General features: G+C 45.5%; 1 protein-coding gene across 2 annotated transcripts in view; it reads left to right on the forward strand.

The window, feature by feature from the left end:
* Positions 1 to 10200, forward strand: part of LOC119442820 (LIM and SH3 domain protein Lasp) — a 33902-nt gene extending 23702 nt beyond the window's left edge. For both annotated transcript variants that reach the window (XM_049668708.1, XM_049668709.1), the window contains one exon: positions 2222 to 10200. In XM_049668708.1, coding sequence (XP_049524665.1) covers positions 2222 to 2752 — 531 coding nt within the window. In that variant the 3' untranslated portion in view covers positions 2753 to 10200. The remainder of the gene's footprint in view (positions 1 to 2221) is intronic.
* The last annotated feature ends 6757 nt before the right edge of the window (positions 10201 to 16957 follow it).

Consider the following 16957-nt stretch of genomic DNA (forward strand, 5'->3'; position numbering starts at 1 on the left):
AAGAACCTCATCCTTCTTTTAGCAAAATCCTTAGTTATTGGTGTTTAGTATGTAAACCTGAACATTAAAAATATGTTCCGAGTGGGAACTATCACTTAAAGGCATGGGTGGTCTGGCTTTTAATTAAACATTGTTCATCATCCTCTCGATTTTCACTAATACAAAGGCCCTGCCCAGTGATTTCCAATTACCCGTCTTATGTCAGCAAACTGTCGTATGCCTGCTAATTTCCTAATCTCATTGCATCAACTAAACCTTTGCTGCCCTCAACTGCACTATCCTTCCCTTGGCACTGGTTCTGTTACTCTGATCAACCAACGGTTGTTCTACTCTTGCATTACATCACGTCCACTTCCTCTTTACCTCAACTATTATATCGCCTGCCTTTTTTCCTCTCTTGCCGTCTTTCTGTTTCTCAGTGTTACGCCATTCATTTTCTGTTCGATTGCCTGTGTGTTCCTTGGCATCTTTTCAAGTTTCTTTGTTATTCTCAAAGTTTTGGCTCCATAGGTTAGCACTGGCAGATTACATTGATCATATACTTTTTGTGGATATTTGCAACCTACCATTCATGACTTGGAGAATGCCTGCCATATGCATACCTGCTAGTTTTCCTAAATTTTTCATGAAGCTTACGAATTTGGGCTTGTTCTACAATATTATGAATGTTTGGTTAAGTTTTATGAAAAATAAATTGTGTTTGCAAAAACGCTCTAAAGCTCCTGAAAGACGGGGTGGCGTGAGATTGCAAAAAATGCATACAAAAGAAATTGTGATGGTAGCTGTGCTGTCCCCTAGAGGCAGCACAAAGTACCCTATAAACCAGGGAGTACATGGTTTGAGCAAGTTTATTCCGAAAAGTTCCTTAAGCAGGTGAAATCGGCAACAGCAAAGTCGCTGAAAAAGTCGCTGCAATTTAAAAAATTGGCAGTTCTGCACAAAGGACAAAGCATTGAAAGTGATAGCAAGATTTTGTGTAGTGCTGAAGCTTCTTAGATGGTGTTATAACAATACATGGGGGCGACATGTTCGTGCGACAGCACGTGAGGGAACTGGTGCTGTACAGCAAAAACACCCCTGGCAGCAACCAGATGTCCCGGATCGCTGGCGTTACGAGCGCCGTCAGCAGTGTTGCATCTTGCAGGCGTTGCACGAGATGAGACCAAAGAAAACTGTCGGCACTTGTAGCTTGAATTATACTGTCCGTTCCACTCAAACCACTGTATGCGCAAAGCTGCTCAGCAGGAACGCTAGTGTTTGTGCACACAACACTCATGTCGGCAGCGGAAGGCAGAATACTGCCCTGGCTCTGCCACAGAGCCGATTGAGCGGAATATGACAGTGCATCCCCTTGGTATGCTGTTTTTGCAGACAAACACACTGCATGTGTGTTTTGTATAACCAACCATGTGTGTGCCGTGCGTTTGCCGTCGCTCCCATGACGGAACGCTAGCGCGAGCGACGCAAACGTGCCTCGAGCGTCCGTATAACTGCTATCGCAATAAAACACTGTTGCTTGTAATTAGCTGCTGTTGTAAGTTTACTGCATCGTGTGGACTGCATCTGAATGGAAACAATCTTTAATAAGGTACATATGTGTCTCACAAATGGTGTGTGCTCAGGGCAGCTTTAAAAGAAGATGCATGCTATTTTAAACTTTTTTTAATATATGGAGACCATACAGAGGCATTGGTTATATTTCTGCAGACTTTTCAATTACCCTATTAATGATGTGGATGTGATTCACTGTTGAATATCTCTTTCTCAAAGCCAGCCTTATTTTCTTGGCTGATTGAATTAGTGTTGCCGCAATTCAAATAGAAAAATTGATGTGCCCTAAAATGTGGGTGGCAGCCTTTTGAAGTGGACCCGCCGTGGTTGCTTAGTGGCTATGGTGTTGGGCTGCTAAGCACGAGGTCGCGGGAGCGAAATACCGGCCATGGTGGCCACATTTCGATGGGGGCAAAAGGCAAAAAACACCCGTGTACATAGATTTAGGTGCACGTTAAAAAACCCCAGGTGGTCCAAATTGTTCCGGAGTCCCCCACTATGGCGTGCCTCATAATCAGATTGTGGTTTCGGCATGTAAGACCCCATAATTTTTCATTTTGAAGTGGATATAGGTGTGGAATTTCGCAGTGTTTCTAGCAAACCAGCCTAGAATTCATTTTTTCTTTTGAATTGTACTTAATGTGGCACTGTTCTGCTTGTGTGCCTGCAGGACCTGACTCAAGCACCCATTCCCGCACAGAACCTGATGAGCCCATCACCGCACAAAGGCCGTGGCAGGCCCCCAGCAGTGACGCGGGCATCAGAGGTGGTGGCTAACTGTGCTGCAGCATGCAACTGCCATGCCTACTATGACAGCTACAATGCCCAGCCGCAGCAGTTGCCGGCACACCAGCAACCACTGCACCTGCAGACTCCTGCCCATCTTCAGCCAGCCCACCAGCAGCAGCAGGAGCTGCAGCGACATCAGCAAGAAATTCAGCGACACCAGCAGGAGCTACAGCAACAGGAAATGCAGCAGCAACAGCAGCAACAACAGCAGCAGCAGCAGCAGCAGCAGCAGCAACAACAACAGCAGCAGCAGCAGGCAGACCAGCAGGCCCAACAGCAATCGCAGCAACAGCAGCAGCCACAGCAACAGGCACAGCAGCAGCAAGCACCTCAGCAGCCTCAGCAAGACATTCAGCAACAGCAACAACAGCAGCAACAACCTCCCCCACCACCACGGGAGTCCCAGCCATGAGGGGACGCAAGGAAGGTGTCATTGATTTATGCACCTCCTTTCATTTCTTTCGTTCAGTTTTACTGTTTGTAGCTGAGGGCAAGTTGTCTCTAATCATTGTCAATCTTGGAAAACATTTTCGGAATTTTTTTATTCTAGTGAAGGCATGCTAGATGCTAAATGCCATCAAGAGGTAAAGCATTGAGGACCTTGCCTTCATGCTAATAAAAGTTTGGGCTTAGTCTTTTTTTTTTTGTTTAGGGGTTGATTGCTCTAACTTTTGATTGTCTTGGAGGATTATCTTTTTTGGTGACCTTCGGGTAACAATAACAAATGGCATTCATTGTCTGCACTGAGATTCATACAACGAATTTACTTTTTTCTTTTATATGTTGTGTTTTCCAAGATTGATACTTTTTCTTTTCTTTTTTTATACTAATTAGGGGTGCCGGTTCATAGTCATATTCGGTAAGCCAGGGCCTGACATATCCTTTGTTTTTTTCTGTTGAAGATGCCTTTTTGGCGAGCCTAAACAAAACTGACTTGTATTGTCCATTGTTTGAATGTTATTTCATTTGCAAGTAAAGCAAGGCTACTTAAGGCCACTCTGTCCTTTATTCTGCTGCTTTCCAGCAGTCTAGCATTAATGGAAGTTTTTATTTAGCATGCATGTATCTGAGTTTTAGACGTTGAATGTACATAGCACTGTAGTTGCTACTCCAAGCAATACTTAATTGTGTTTGGCTTAACTATTGTTTCCTTTTTTTATGGTGGAAAAGTTGATTCTTTGGTGCATCTGCTGTTCAGTACATGTGTGATCTTAAAGCAGAAAATTGTGTGTGGATAACGAGACATTCAAAGTTTGGGGACCCAAATTACTTGTTCTATGATCACTTCAGAAATATTGTAGCGAAAAATCGGCAAGTCTGTGAACACTCCTTTTTCTGTCACAGTGGCTTCATCGTAGCCATTTAGTATTGCTGATTGGATGTGTAAAAGTCTTTTTTGTCTGGTGAATGGTGTGAACATTGCTTCAGCATAAATCAAAATAGTAGTTCCTACAGAAAACGACACATTCACTTGGTTTTCAATTGTGTAGTGCCTGTGTGAAGAATTAATTGCTAGAAGGGCCCACTGTTATAGTGGCTGGTTATTACATTCAACTTGCAAGTTACTGTACTTTTTATGCCTTCTTTTCTTTGTGGCTCTATCAGTAAACTTTCCTGGTTTCATCTTGCTCAGATAAATTTGGTACGTGCAACCATATTCACGCTGTGTAGCCTGAATGGCTGGTTTATCCGAGCCTGTGTGCTCACCATTGCAGCCTAGCTTTTGGAAGGGGTGTACTTTAAAAGCAGCAGACAGCGTTTCGGTGGAATGGAAAAAGCCTTGCTTGCTCTTCGTGCTTACTTACATTTACCGAGCGGCTGCGTGTTTTGTTCTTGTCAAGAATATTGTATAGTGTGGTTCGGCAAGAGAGCTTGTATGCAAGGTTACTGGTCTATTAATACTAGGCTATTTGTTCCTTTACAAATTCTATGCCTTTATTGGCAAGCAAGGGAAAGTAAATGAAATTGGCCAATTCTGGAAGAAGTCATAATAAAGTAAAAGTAGGCATTGAGTTCGCCCTTCCTAGAAGCCAAAAGTGCCACTGAATAGAATATTTTCACATTGGAAGGATCCTAAACATACTTGGGAAAAATTACAGGAATGATGGTTACATCAGCCCAGCATGGTGGCTGTAAAATGAATACGAACAGAGTTGGGGAAATCAACTGTTCCTTCGAGATGCACTTGGGGTTGAATAGACAGTCCTGCTTAGGCAGCCATGCAGCTAAATACATGTTAGAAGATTGAGCATTATGTCTTAGGAATTTTATGTCATGCCTTTCTTTGTTAGAGGTCTGTTGTCTTACTTTGGTTTTGTAATGTAATGCTTGATGTGTGATACATGTCCTCTTGTCCGTTTGCTTAAAGATCCAAAATCAAAAAGCGTGTAATGTGTTTTCTCCATGTCTGCCCTCACATATTGCGTTTTTTCACAAGTGCTAAAGTAGTGTTTCATATGTGAGGAGCTCACTATTTGTCCTTGTTTTCTCTTGTACACAGTTCTCTCTTTTGTTTCTGAATGTAAAAGCCTAGTGTTGTTTTAGTGTATTATACGTGCATGCAGCTTTTTGTGTTGTGGTCTTATGATGCTACAGTGCATATACATTTTTTAGTGTTCGCTTCACTTACATGTCTCATGCTTGTACATTCCATCTGTGAACTTTTTGTCTTTGTGCACACAAAGTTTAAAATTCGTTAAAAAGAAACAATCTGCACTGCACTATGATAGGCTCTGACATGCCAGGTCATCTGGCTGATGTAATATGACATCTTAATTAAGATGTTTTTATATATGTATGTATGTATACTGTGAACAGCAGTTAAAAGTAAGAAATGGTAGAAAATATTGGTTTGTTCATTTGAGACGATCACCACCTATGCCACTTTTCTGAGGCTCTTGAAGTCTGAGGCATGTGCCTATTTGAGTCGGGGCAATTCTTTGGGCTGTACAGAATCTTGTGTAGTAATTGAAGGAGGAAAAGTGGGTGTGAAATAGCGAGCAGCGCAGGAATGGATGAGTGGTCTTCAAAACTCCAGGCAGTGCAGTTACATTAGCTCAAAAAGAAGCAGAGGCTAAGCAATGGGCAGAATGTGCCTGTCCAGAGGACTTAAATATTGTAGGAGGTTTTTGCAGCTCAGGGGGTTGAGAGCATGGTCAAGTGACTGGACTCGATACTGATTGTGAGCTTGAGACTGCTGTTCACAGTAATTGAGTTAAGGGGATGAAAGAGTAAGTGGAGCTTGTTTTTTTTTTTTTTTTTTCCTTTCTTTTTCAATCACAGTAGCCTGATCATACATTATGCTTTCATCATCGCCCTCATCTAAAGTTAATTTGACTCTCGACTTTTACTGAGCGCTACATTGTAGTTTTCTTCCGAGATTGCAGTGTAGTGTAGTACAGGTGTAGTGTACAGGTAATTTTCACATATTTTCATGAGCATTGGCACATTGACTACTATTATTACAAAACTATCACATTACTGGTCTCAGCATTGAGGCAACTTTGCTATTTACAGTTTGGCTGTAAGCATTGCATTCTGGGCTGTACAGGGAACCTCCATTAAAGTGAGGCTGTCAAGAAAAGAAAAGTAGTATTCTGATGGAAGTAGAGGAGCTGTGACATACCCATCGATAACCTTGTGGGATGCACAACCTTGTGGATGCACTCCAACATAGTGCGAGCACTTTGAACAGACACAGCATTGACTAATTCTTTGACCATGGCATAATTTCTGTTCACAAGTTAAGCAGTTTTCGTCATGTTCGAGGCAAAATAAAGAAGGTAACAAGGAAACTTGTGATATAAACTATGCTTAGAGCTGTGCTTACTACAGAAGTTTCCTGTGCACGCCTTATCGCTTCCAGAAGTCCTTAGGGGGTGGGGAGGTGCAGCTGGTATGGGTGTAGGCGAAGGTTATGCAGAAAGGTCCATTAACTTGTTTTAATACAGCTCATCTTATCTGTTTTCAACTGTCCTGGCAGTGCTCCTGTTCGCTGCCGTTTAGCTGTCTGTTCTTAGTTATTGCGTGACTCGGGCCAAAGAAACGTGACGTAGCATTGCATTCTGGTCTTCACTTTTTTGTTTACGTTTCTTGAGTGGAACAAGGGAGAGCAAAAGACCAGTGTGTATGTATTTGTGTGTGGGGCCCAGGTGTATTGCTTGCACATCCTTTGTACCTAGTGTAATATGTTGCCACTGCACACTATGTGCCGATGTGAGAGGGAAAACTTATTCCTTGTTTATGTAACGTGCAGAGATGCACTTCTTGCTATCTGCACCATGGTTTTTGTGATGAAAAATCTGTCTCATGGTACTTTTCTGATTTCAATGCAAGAATCAGGAATATTACAGGTTTTCAATGCAAATCTTGTCTTTTCTTTCATATTGGGGATGAATTTTCGTTAAATAATATGGCCTAAAGGGCATACAAACATGACAAACTGAATAAAATGGTACTTTGGATTAAATTTTGTCACAAATGAAGGGTTACTGTACAATAAAGAATAGCCTGTATTAACAGTCTAGCATTCTACATAGTGATACAACTTGGGACAGCACAACTGTGCTGTTAAAATTAAAAAATTGGAACCAATGCCCTTCATGTTTCTTGCATAAAATGTATTTAAAAGTGCTCAGTGCTATAACACTTTCTTTTGTATGGCAATAGCATTGATAATGCTGTTTGTATTGCAATGGATTGTGAAAGAGTGTATTGAACACTTGATAATGGTTGCCTTTCTATATTTAGTGGCCGTTTGCTGCTTCTGTGTAGTAAAGAACCATATGCACAACAAAAGCTTGCATGAAGAAATTCTACAGTAATCTGGCTTACAATGTTATCCGTGCCTCCCTGCATGCAGTATTTGTTTGCATAATATGAAAGCCACTCACTCTCACTTTTTTCTTTTTCTGGATAATTAAAATAGATAAGTTATTTCTAATGTTGATAGCTTAATGTCAGTGATTTTATTGGCATCTTAAAAACCATGCTGAAGAAAAGTGGTGCTGTGTGTAAGTTGCATTTTTGCAATCAGTATTTAAAACTATAAGGGGGACGGGAATTGCTGTGGCAGTGTGCATATAATGCACAAATTTTGGGGCTAAGGTTGCTGTCTTTTCACAGTTCACGCAAAGCTTTAAATGCTCGAGTGTGTCATTTGTTTTTAAGCAAGAAGGTAATGCTTTGACCTTGGTGGTGCCTGCCGGAGCTAGTATTCATTTATTATGCTGCGAGAGGTTTCTTTGTGTGTGTGTGTGTGTGTGTGTGTGTGTGTGTGTGTGTGTGTGTGTGTGTGTGTGTGTGTGCGCGTGCGTGGGTGCATGCATGTACGTGTGTGTTAATTATTGTGCTGTAAGTAAGCAATATCATTGTGCCCTCTGTAATGGCTCAGTAAACTTTTATTTTCGTGGCCAAGTAACTTAGAAGCATTTATGTTTATTCCCCTTGAGCTTATATTGCTCTGTTTAAATACAGGCATTGCAAGGTAAAAGTTCCAGCCTGAATGAAACACGAGTGCTTTTTCTTGTTTTACTGCAGTTGGAATTTAGCAGTGTGTGTGACTTTGATGTTCTTTGCTGAATATTGCAGTAGTAGTTAGTCATAGTATAATATCAGCTAAGAAGGTTTTAAATTTTGCTTGAAGTACAGAGAATGACTGTAGTGAGGCTATTGTGGTGGGATTACTGTTTGCTGTAAGCTTGCCTGTGCTTGCCTATTTACCATTGATGCCTGCAGGAATGATTTTTTCATGTGACACCGTTTTTGTTGCTAAACTTGCTGCTGCTCCTTTCAGACACATTGTGTCGCACACTAGTTTGTGTGTATGCTTACATTAGTTTTTAGTTTATGGCGCACAGAAACTCATTTGGTGGTCATATTCATATAAAGAGCAAGTGTGACTTCAAGTGCTTGCTTTTGTAAAAGTTGCAAAATGTTATTGCACTTTGCTTATGCTATGGTAATCTCTGTGCTATTGGTATTGCCATGAAACTATCTGATAAGCAAAGCGTATTCAGTATACCAGTTGTTCAGATTGTGGCTGTCTTATTCTTTTGCAGATGACCTCTGTAAAACTCTACCAGATGCTGCTGGATGTGGCACAGAGGTGCACTTCATGCACATTATATTCTTTTTTGTTTTTAAGGCTACCACAAGCGCCCCTTTGAAGGTTTTTGCAAAAGTTTACTCTTAGCTTGTATAGGTGCACTAAAGGCCTTCTGGGTGTAGTTGAATTTGCAAGCAAACAACAAATGTTATTGCTTCGCTCGGAACAAAGGCACTCTGTAGAGGGTGTTATAGTCATCTTTATACTCATTGCTTCATGGCTATTGCACAGTGTGCAAATATCCATAGAGAAGCACATGCCAAGTTCTGTCCTGTTATAGTCGCTGCGAGGGCTTCTCAATGCAGTATGGTCCTTATTTTTTTCCCCCCAAATGGTGTTATCAGAACTTGCTCCCCTATCTTCACTATGCTGTTTTCTTCTTCCTCCCACATAGTGCATGCTAGAGTTGAGCAGCATGTGGCTGATGGAGCCTTCTAGTCTATTGAAAAAACAGCTATCTTACTTCTTTCACTATAAACATTTATGCCGGTTAAATCTGGACTTTCTAACCTAAAACTGTGTAATCCGTATTGTAAAAGCAAGTGTACTGTGATAGCGACGTGAACAATTGGCACATTTTAGATGATTGCATTTCTTTTTTTATGTTGAGATCTCAAAAACATTTTCCTTTGATTTCTAGTCGTATTGCGTTTTTTTTTTCTTCAACTTCATATAAGTGGTACTGTCACATTGGATATAGTTGCAGAGAATTTTGTTGGCTCCTTAATGAGTACAGATTGTGTATAGCAGCTTTCTCACACAAACTGCTTACTTGTTTTCGAATATCTGTTCGACTAGCTGATTAGGATTCATAACTGAAGTGATTAAAGAGCTGAGCATGTAGCAAAGGAAGCTTATCATCTTAAGATAAAGTTGCACCTAAGTAGTTGCAACTTTTTGATACCTTCAGTGCTGCACATAGTTTGTCTCCACTGTTGTGCTAGCTCTTGTAACTGCATGAAATGATGTGCGTATGTTTGAACTTCCTTCTTCCCTCCCTTGTGCTTTGCTCTGCTCATGCCTTTCAATCTGTCAAAAATTATCAGTTGTTGCAAATAGCTCTGGCAATAAATAGACCTGTATAGTTTCCGTTTTTATGGAGACTTGAAAATTTTTAGTGCAGCTAAGCTCGTTAGTTCAGAGCTTGCCTTGCTTCCATTATGCTGAAGTACAAGATCTCATGGTGAAGATAATGTTAAGTCTTTTTTTTAAGTGGTATGTTTCCTAGTATGTTTAGACTGGATTATTGTGCAACACACCAACAGTAGTATTCTTGCCCTTTCCATTCACTGTGATGGAATAAGGAGGATGTATTGCCTGTATGCAAGAATTTATGAAACCTAGAGATTGTAGTTTTGCACGGTGTGTTTTTGAATTGTCATTAAGTTTTGTGATACATTTCTGTTTCTCTTTCTCTTGGTTTTTATTTGTCATGGGTTTATCATGCACATGTAAAAGGGATGGTCTTTTTTTTTTTCATTTTGCTGTAGCAAGCTATGATTACAGGTAGATTGTAGGGCTTGCGAGTGGTTGTTGATCACACAGTAATGTAATCATCCTACTTTATTGCTTGTTTTGCTTGAATGCATGAAAACCGTGATATTTTACTTTTTTCCCTTGCATTGCATATGCAATGGTGACAGCTTAGTAAACGTTTGTTTTGAGCTACATTGTGCCAAACCGTTTCATTTGCATTTGCTTTTGCTTCTGGTATTATAGCAGTAAACAATAAAGGGTGTTCGTGCTGAAATAAATGTCTCCTTTTCCTTTAGCACTAGTGAATTGACAATCATAGACTTTATTATGTAAATAATTGTTAGTGAAATGTGAAAGGCATGTTGGAAAAAAGTGCTTCCAGTTCTCCTCTAGGACGGGGACGGATGTGCAGATGGATTCTATGATGATGCCCACCTGCTAATTCTGCCAGAACCATTTGGAAGAGGAAACACGACTGAATTCACCAGCATTGAAAGGGTTTCCTAAGGGAGGAATTACATAATATATACATATGTATGGGCAGGGTCAAAAGTTTACAGGATGCAGAATCTGCGAAAATATTTTCTGAGCTTGGGCATGCAGGCTCGATTTCAAATGTGCTACGTGTAGTGTACGCCAGCGGCGTCTTCAATGGCTGCAAGCTAAAAGGCTGATATTCGACTTTTTCGTGGAACCCCACCCCGTAAACTTTTGACCTTGCCTGTACACGTGCGCGCACGCAGATACGCACGGCGTGCTTTCCCCCCGTTTTCCTCGCGCGCGGGAGATTGAGCCGCGCACGTACAGCATACGGCGCGCGAGGACGATGTTATCACGAGACGAATCCGGTACGTCCATTCCGCGCACAGCACCCGTAGCAACTGCCATAGGAGTCAACCCGGCCCTCCGCGATGCTTCGCTATGGGTGTTCTGTGGCTTCGACTCTTCCCTGCTTCGTTCAACGCCACCTAGACTTTCCTCTAGGTGGCGTTGCCAATTGCCGCACGGTCAGCGCGCTCCTTCGTACTTTCCCCGGCGCGCGATTCTCCACTTCCAAGCGCCTTCCTCCTCCAGCGCCCGCTTCCTTCGCGGCCGCAAACATCTCATCGCCGATTTCACTGGCGGGCCACATACGCTTGCGCGTAAAAGTACCATGGAGATTTGCAAGAATGACCAAGAAGAAATTGGAAAGGAAAATCTGTACGATAACACAAAGGGCAGTGCCTTGCTATTCGAGGCCCGAGCTGGTTGCCTAAGGACAAAAACATACCGGAGCAAATATTTCCAACAGGGGCCATGTGCTGAAACGTTCCACTTCGGCGAAATTTCTTTTTCGCTTTCAGGCGCGCGATGATTGGCTGTTTTAGCAAAATTGGATGAGCTGATTGGATAGTTGAGCCCTACGTCATTCAATTTTGCTCAACCAGCCAATCAACGCGCGCCTGAAAGCGCAAAAAGAAATTTCGCCGAAGTGGTACGTTTCAGAATACGGCCCCAGGATGAGGCATGTGTCTGCTGCAAATAAAATCCTGAGACAACTCGGCACATCCTACCAGTGGCGCACCGACGGGGGGGGGATTCAGGGGTTGTAACCCCCCCCCCCCCCCTGAGGCCGACCTAACCCCCCCCCCCCCCCCTTTTGTTTAACCCCTTTTCTTCCCTTGCGCATTCGGGTACTGCAACTAAGATGTAAGACGCGCAATCGTCTGCACACTTGCAAAAAGCGCATTTTTTGACAATTTCCCGTGAAGAAATCGAAATTAGTGCTGTTTAGATGGTATTGGCAAACTGTCAACCCCCCCCTGGCCGAGATCCTGGGTGCGCTACTGCATCCTACTGTTATGCGAAGGTATGCACGCAGCGAGACTCGTAGGAAACGTCCACCTTCCTTAACCTCTGGGATTTAAAGCGGATGAAAGCATTAGCCGGTCAGCAGTTGAGATAAGAAAGACGTTTAGGATATTGGTGGGAAAAAAGCCGGGAAGAAATTAATAGGACCAGATCCGTTACATGCGTAGGTAATTATACAGGGTAGATAAATAGGTTTTAAAGAAGAGGAAAATATTAAGAGGAGACACGTTAGTAGGACGTTCTGGCGGGCTAGTTGATTCATAGCTTTTAGACATTTATAAGCTGCGCGAAAAAAAACGAGGACACAAGAAAGAAACTGCGCTCGTGGTGTCGTGTGTTTCTTTCTTGTGTCCTCAGTTTTTTCGCGCAGTTTATAAACGTCTAAAAGGAGACACGAAATGCTAGACTGATAAGTATACAGGGTGTACCCACTATCATGCAACAGATTTAAAAATATGCAAATGCCCCGTTGCTGGACGGAACTACAGAGCACTAGGAGGGGGCAGTGGGCTTACTCAGCCGCTCCTCTGGCGGAGACACGAACATAACGTGCCCCAGCGAAGGAGACCGGACAAGTGCGGTCGGAGACCCGTTCGAGATCCCGTCGCAAGTCCCGGACCCATTGCAAGTCTCGGTCCCGATCCCGCGAAGCATCGATACGCCTCCCGGAGAAGCGCATTCCCCTCCCCATCTTCCTATCAACACTACAAGAAGGCTCTTCAGACCAACGCCCCAGCCAAGGTGACCCAGGCGCCCCTCAGAGGTTCTGAGGACCCCGGAGAAGCAAACAGCGACGGAAGCGCCTCGGGAGGTCAGTCGGGCGGAGGGTCCCCCACAGCTCGCTCCACCCCGGAAATCTCTCCCTGCCCCTTCCTCTCTTACTAATTCGTTATCAACCCCTGAACCTCTAATAGAAATAGCCCGTTTACGTCGTGACATGGAGGCGCGCTGTGAGCGCCTGCAAAAACAGATGGACGCTCTGGTGGCAGACATGGGCACTAGTATGCAGGCCGCCCTGGACAGGATAGAACGCCAAACGGAGGACCTCCGAATAGGGATTACACAGCAAGTCAAATCATGTATAGAGAGCACTTTCGCAAGCATGCAAGTTCCTGAGCTTAGCGCTTACAGCGCAAGCCTGCCGCCCGACCAAAGCTCTCGGCCGGAAACTTCAAACTCTGACGATGATGATGGCGCCGCGTGACGCGCGGTAAGTGGTGGTGTGTCAGTGGAATTGTAGGGGATTTCGCAAAAAACGATGTTCCATACAGCAATGCGTCGCCACGTCCACAAACCCTCCCGATGTCATCCTCTTACGGGAACTCAATTGCACTCCTTCTTTATCCGGCTACAGCACGCTCTCGGGTGTCTCTCCACTTGTGGGAGCATTAGTTTCGAAACGAGTTACATGTCGCATGCATACGTCTAGCAGCGACATCCCTCATCAAATATTGGAAATAATTACGCAATGGAAACGCAGCGAGAGTCTGTTGATACTCAATGTATACAGTTCCCCCCGTTCGCGTACGCACTGTTTTCACCGCCTACTAAGAATTTAGTAGTTTTGGACGGGTTTGTGTGGTATGCGGTGACTTCAACACTCCGCATACAGCATGGGTTTACGTTAAATCACAGGCTAAAGGGACCCGCTTGTGGAACGACAACTGTAACATGAGATACACACTACTCGATCACCGACCCAGAGCACCCCACTCGCATAAGCAACAGCGTATCTCGTGACACCTGCCCTGACCTAGCTTACCTTCGTGCGCAATACTGGCCCAGTCGTAGCGCACGGGCCTTTAGAGGAGCACCTTGGTAGTTACCACTATATACATTGTGGCGACCACCTTGCCATTATTACGGCGTGCGCGCAGGCCCGAGCGAAATGTGCGCATTACGGATTGGGCGAAATTCAGAGAACGCTGCCAGGACCAACCTTAGGGCCAGGGGTACGAACGATGGCTGGACTCGCTCACACACGATCTAGAGGTCACCACGCGCACACTGAGTACCACAACCGAGACACCAGTCATAGACCCCCATTTACTTCATCTTTGGAACGCCCGGAGAGGGTTGACACGGCGATGGAAACGACACCGTCTCAACGGTCAACCGCAAAGTTAGGAAACGTATAGACCAAATTACATGGGAATCCCAGGAGTATGCAGAGACCCTCACGAGTAATAACTGGCGAGGATTTTGCGACCGCCTCTCAGGCACATTGAGCACCGCAAAAACGTGGTCGATTCTTCGCTCACTCACAGATCCCACTACACCAAAGAGAAAAACATTTCCACAACTACACACCCTAATGCACGAGTACAGCGACGATGCCTCGACACTCCCCAGGGATGCATTTCATACCCACAGGCCCGCCGCCGCAGTACCCTGACTATCCTTATGTAGGCGAGGCCAACGATTTGCTGGATTCAGACATCACAGCTGACGAGGTGCGGGTGGTCTTGCAAGATCTACGCCGCAACATGGCACCGGGAGCCGACCACATCCGATTCGCCACTCTTCGTAACCTCAGGGACGCGGATATTAACCACCTCACCTATATCTTCAATGAATGCTGGTGCAAGGGTACGCTTCCCCAAGCATGGCGACACACCGACATTACACTGATCCCCAAACCAGGCAAACCGGTAAAGGTTGAAAACTTATGGCCCATCTCCCTAACATCCTGCATTGGCAAGCTTATGGAGCTTGTACTCCTTCGGCGTCTGCAGCCCTTCCTCGAAAAAAAAAAAAAAAAAAAAATCATTCTTTTCTCACTCTCAATTCGGATATCGAGCTCATCTGTCTGTCAAAGATGTGCTTTTACAATTACGGGATGAAGTCATAGGACCTCCGTCGCGCGCCCAAACGAATGCACTCATCGCCTTAGACCTGAAAGGGGCATTCGATAATGTTGAACACGACCTCATCCTTCGCAATGTTGCACAGTCGCACTGTGGAAGTCGTATGTACAACTACATCCGCGCATTCCGCACAACCACCATAGGAATGGGACCGCATCGATCCGGTACGGAACGATGCGGTCCGATGCGGCCTTGTAGGACGTGATACAACACAGGGCTCAGTTCTTTCCCCTACTCTATTCAATATCGCGCTTGCAGGGCTCCCCCGGCTACTCGACCAGATCCCCGATGTCGCTCATGCTATTTATGCGGAAGATATTACCAGGGTCCTTCAATGCTTTATTACTATCTGGTCGACACGGGGTTCCGAAGGAACTATCCAGGATCGACTGCAGCAAGCATGCGGTCGACACATTTTCTGAGTACGCGAGAAACAGCGGCTTAAGATGTGCTCCGCAAAAGTCCGAGCTCATAATCATTCGCCCCCGTAGCATTTCCTCGACCGCAGCGATGGCCTAGCGGTAGAGCATCCGCCTCGTATGTGGGAGGCACCGAGTTCAAATCCCGGTGCCGCCGGGAACCCACCGGTTTTTCTAATGGGTAGAGATGTCCCCTGGCCTGGTGCTCGGCTGTTGTGGGGGCTCACATCTCGAAACAGGGCCCAATAGAGATTTCAGGACTTGTCTCTGGGCGCCTCTTGTCCAACCACAGACGGCCTTGTGGACGAGCATCCGCCGCGGCTGTGGGAGGCAAGTGCTGCCGCCGGGTACCTACCGGTAAAATAGGTACAAGCGCGCTCCCGGTCTGGTGCTCGGCCATTATGGGCCCTCAACGCTTGGAAAGGGGTGTTTGACCTCAACCCGAAGGCGCCCCCACCTCAATAGGTGCTTGGGGCGCCACATGGGAAATGACCGCCATGGGAGCAGCCCAGTCATCACTTTTTTTTCCGTGCTCACGTTGGTTTCGACGGGAATTCAGGGCGCAGGCTCCTTTCCCAAGCGTATCACCCCTGAAGGAAGCCGAACGCCAGGCCGGGGCACACTTGTACCCATTTGAACCAGTGGGTGCCCGGCGGCGGTGGGAATCGAACCCACAGCCTCCCGCAGTCGAGGCGGGCGTTCTACCACTAGGCCACGGCACATGGAGGCATACCCATACCACAGGTTAATCGCGCTCTCATCCTCGGCCTACACGTCCAAGCGGATGGCAGGTCTAACTATATTGTTTGTTGCCCTTCTATCCCGACAGATTGAGCAAATTCTGGCCATAACAGGCGCTCGGGCCTTCGAGAAGAGGACCTGCTCCGCTTGGTGGAGGCATGCGTAATCAGACGGCTTACATACCATCTCCCCTTTCAGCGATTGACTCAAGCGCAACAACTTCGCATAGTCGCAATGATTCGCAAAGCGACAAAGCTGGCCCATGGCCTCCCGAACTATACGCGCCACATAACACACTGGGCTAGTTGCCGGAGGCACATTGGGTCAGTTATCGCCAGCGCCTCCTACTCACCCCTACTGGCCGCCATCTTCTCACATGGCTAGGATACTCTGTCCCACATGGCACTTGAGACCAGGGGCGTAGCCAGGGGGGAAGGGTTCAGCCCCCCCCCCCCCCCCCCCCCGAAATTTTTTCGTGCTGGCATGCACTGCCGGCCAAAACAACCACAGGCGCCGGGAATCATTCTGGATTTTGGCTACAATGTCTTTTTCACACTCGAGAAGACATTTTGGCACGAACATTGCCAACTCGGACTGGATTTCGTGGCAACGCCCAAGCACCTGGAGTCACATAACGCAAGGAGCCCTATCCGAGCACAAATTTTCAAGGGCTTTTCGATAGCGAGCGGGCGCGTTGCAACAACTCGCAGCGGCCGCGGAATCTACGGAGCGCATGGATTTCAATTCCGAAACTTCATGGGTATAAAGTTCTCATAAACTTTTGACGCAAAAGGTGCACTGGCGCGTGCTTTAGCGCGTGCTCCAAAGACGTGCTTTGATTTTAGCACGTGCTCTAAAGACGTGCTTTGTGCACTGGCGCGTGCTTCAAAGACGTGCTTTAGATTTTCAATTCTGGAACTTATAGGTTTAATGTTCTTATAAACTTGGGCAAACATGCGCGCACTGGAGCCCTCGTGTCCAAGCCGTTCCAGAAATGGAAGCACGCGCTCGCAATCTTCCACACACACGAAAATGCTAAATATCACCGTGGCTGTCAGCTGGCAGCTGATAATTTTCTCCAAACATTTTCAGGAAGCGCGCCCTATGTGATCGATCAGCTGGACCAGGGCAGGCAAAGTAAAATAAGAGAAAACGGA

This window comes from Dermacentor silvarum, chromosome 1 (assembly GCF_013339745.2).
Source record: "Dermacentor silvarum isolate Dsil-2018 chromosome 1, BIME_Dsil_1.4, whole genome shotgun sequence".
Taxonomy (NCBI): Eukaryota; Metazoa; Arthropoda; class Arachnida; order Ixodida; family Ixodidae; genus Dermacentor; species Dermacentor silvarum.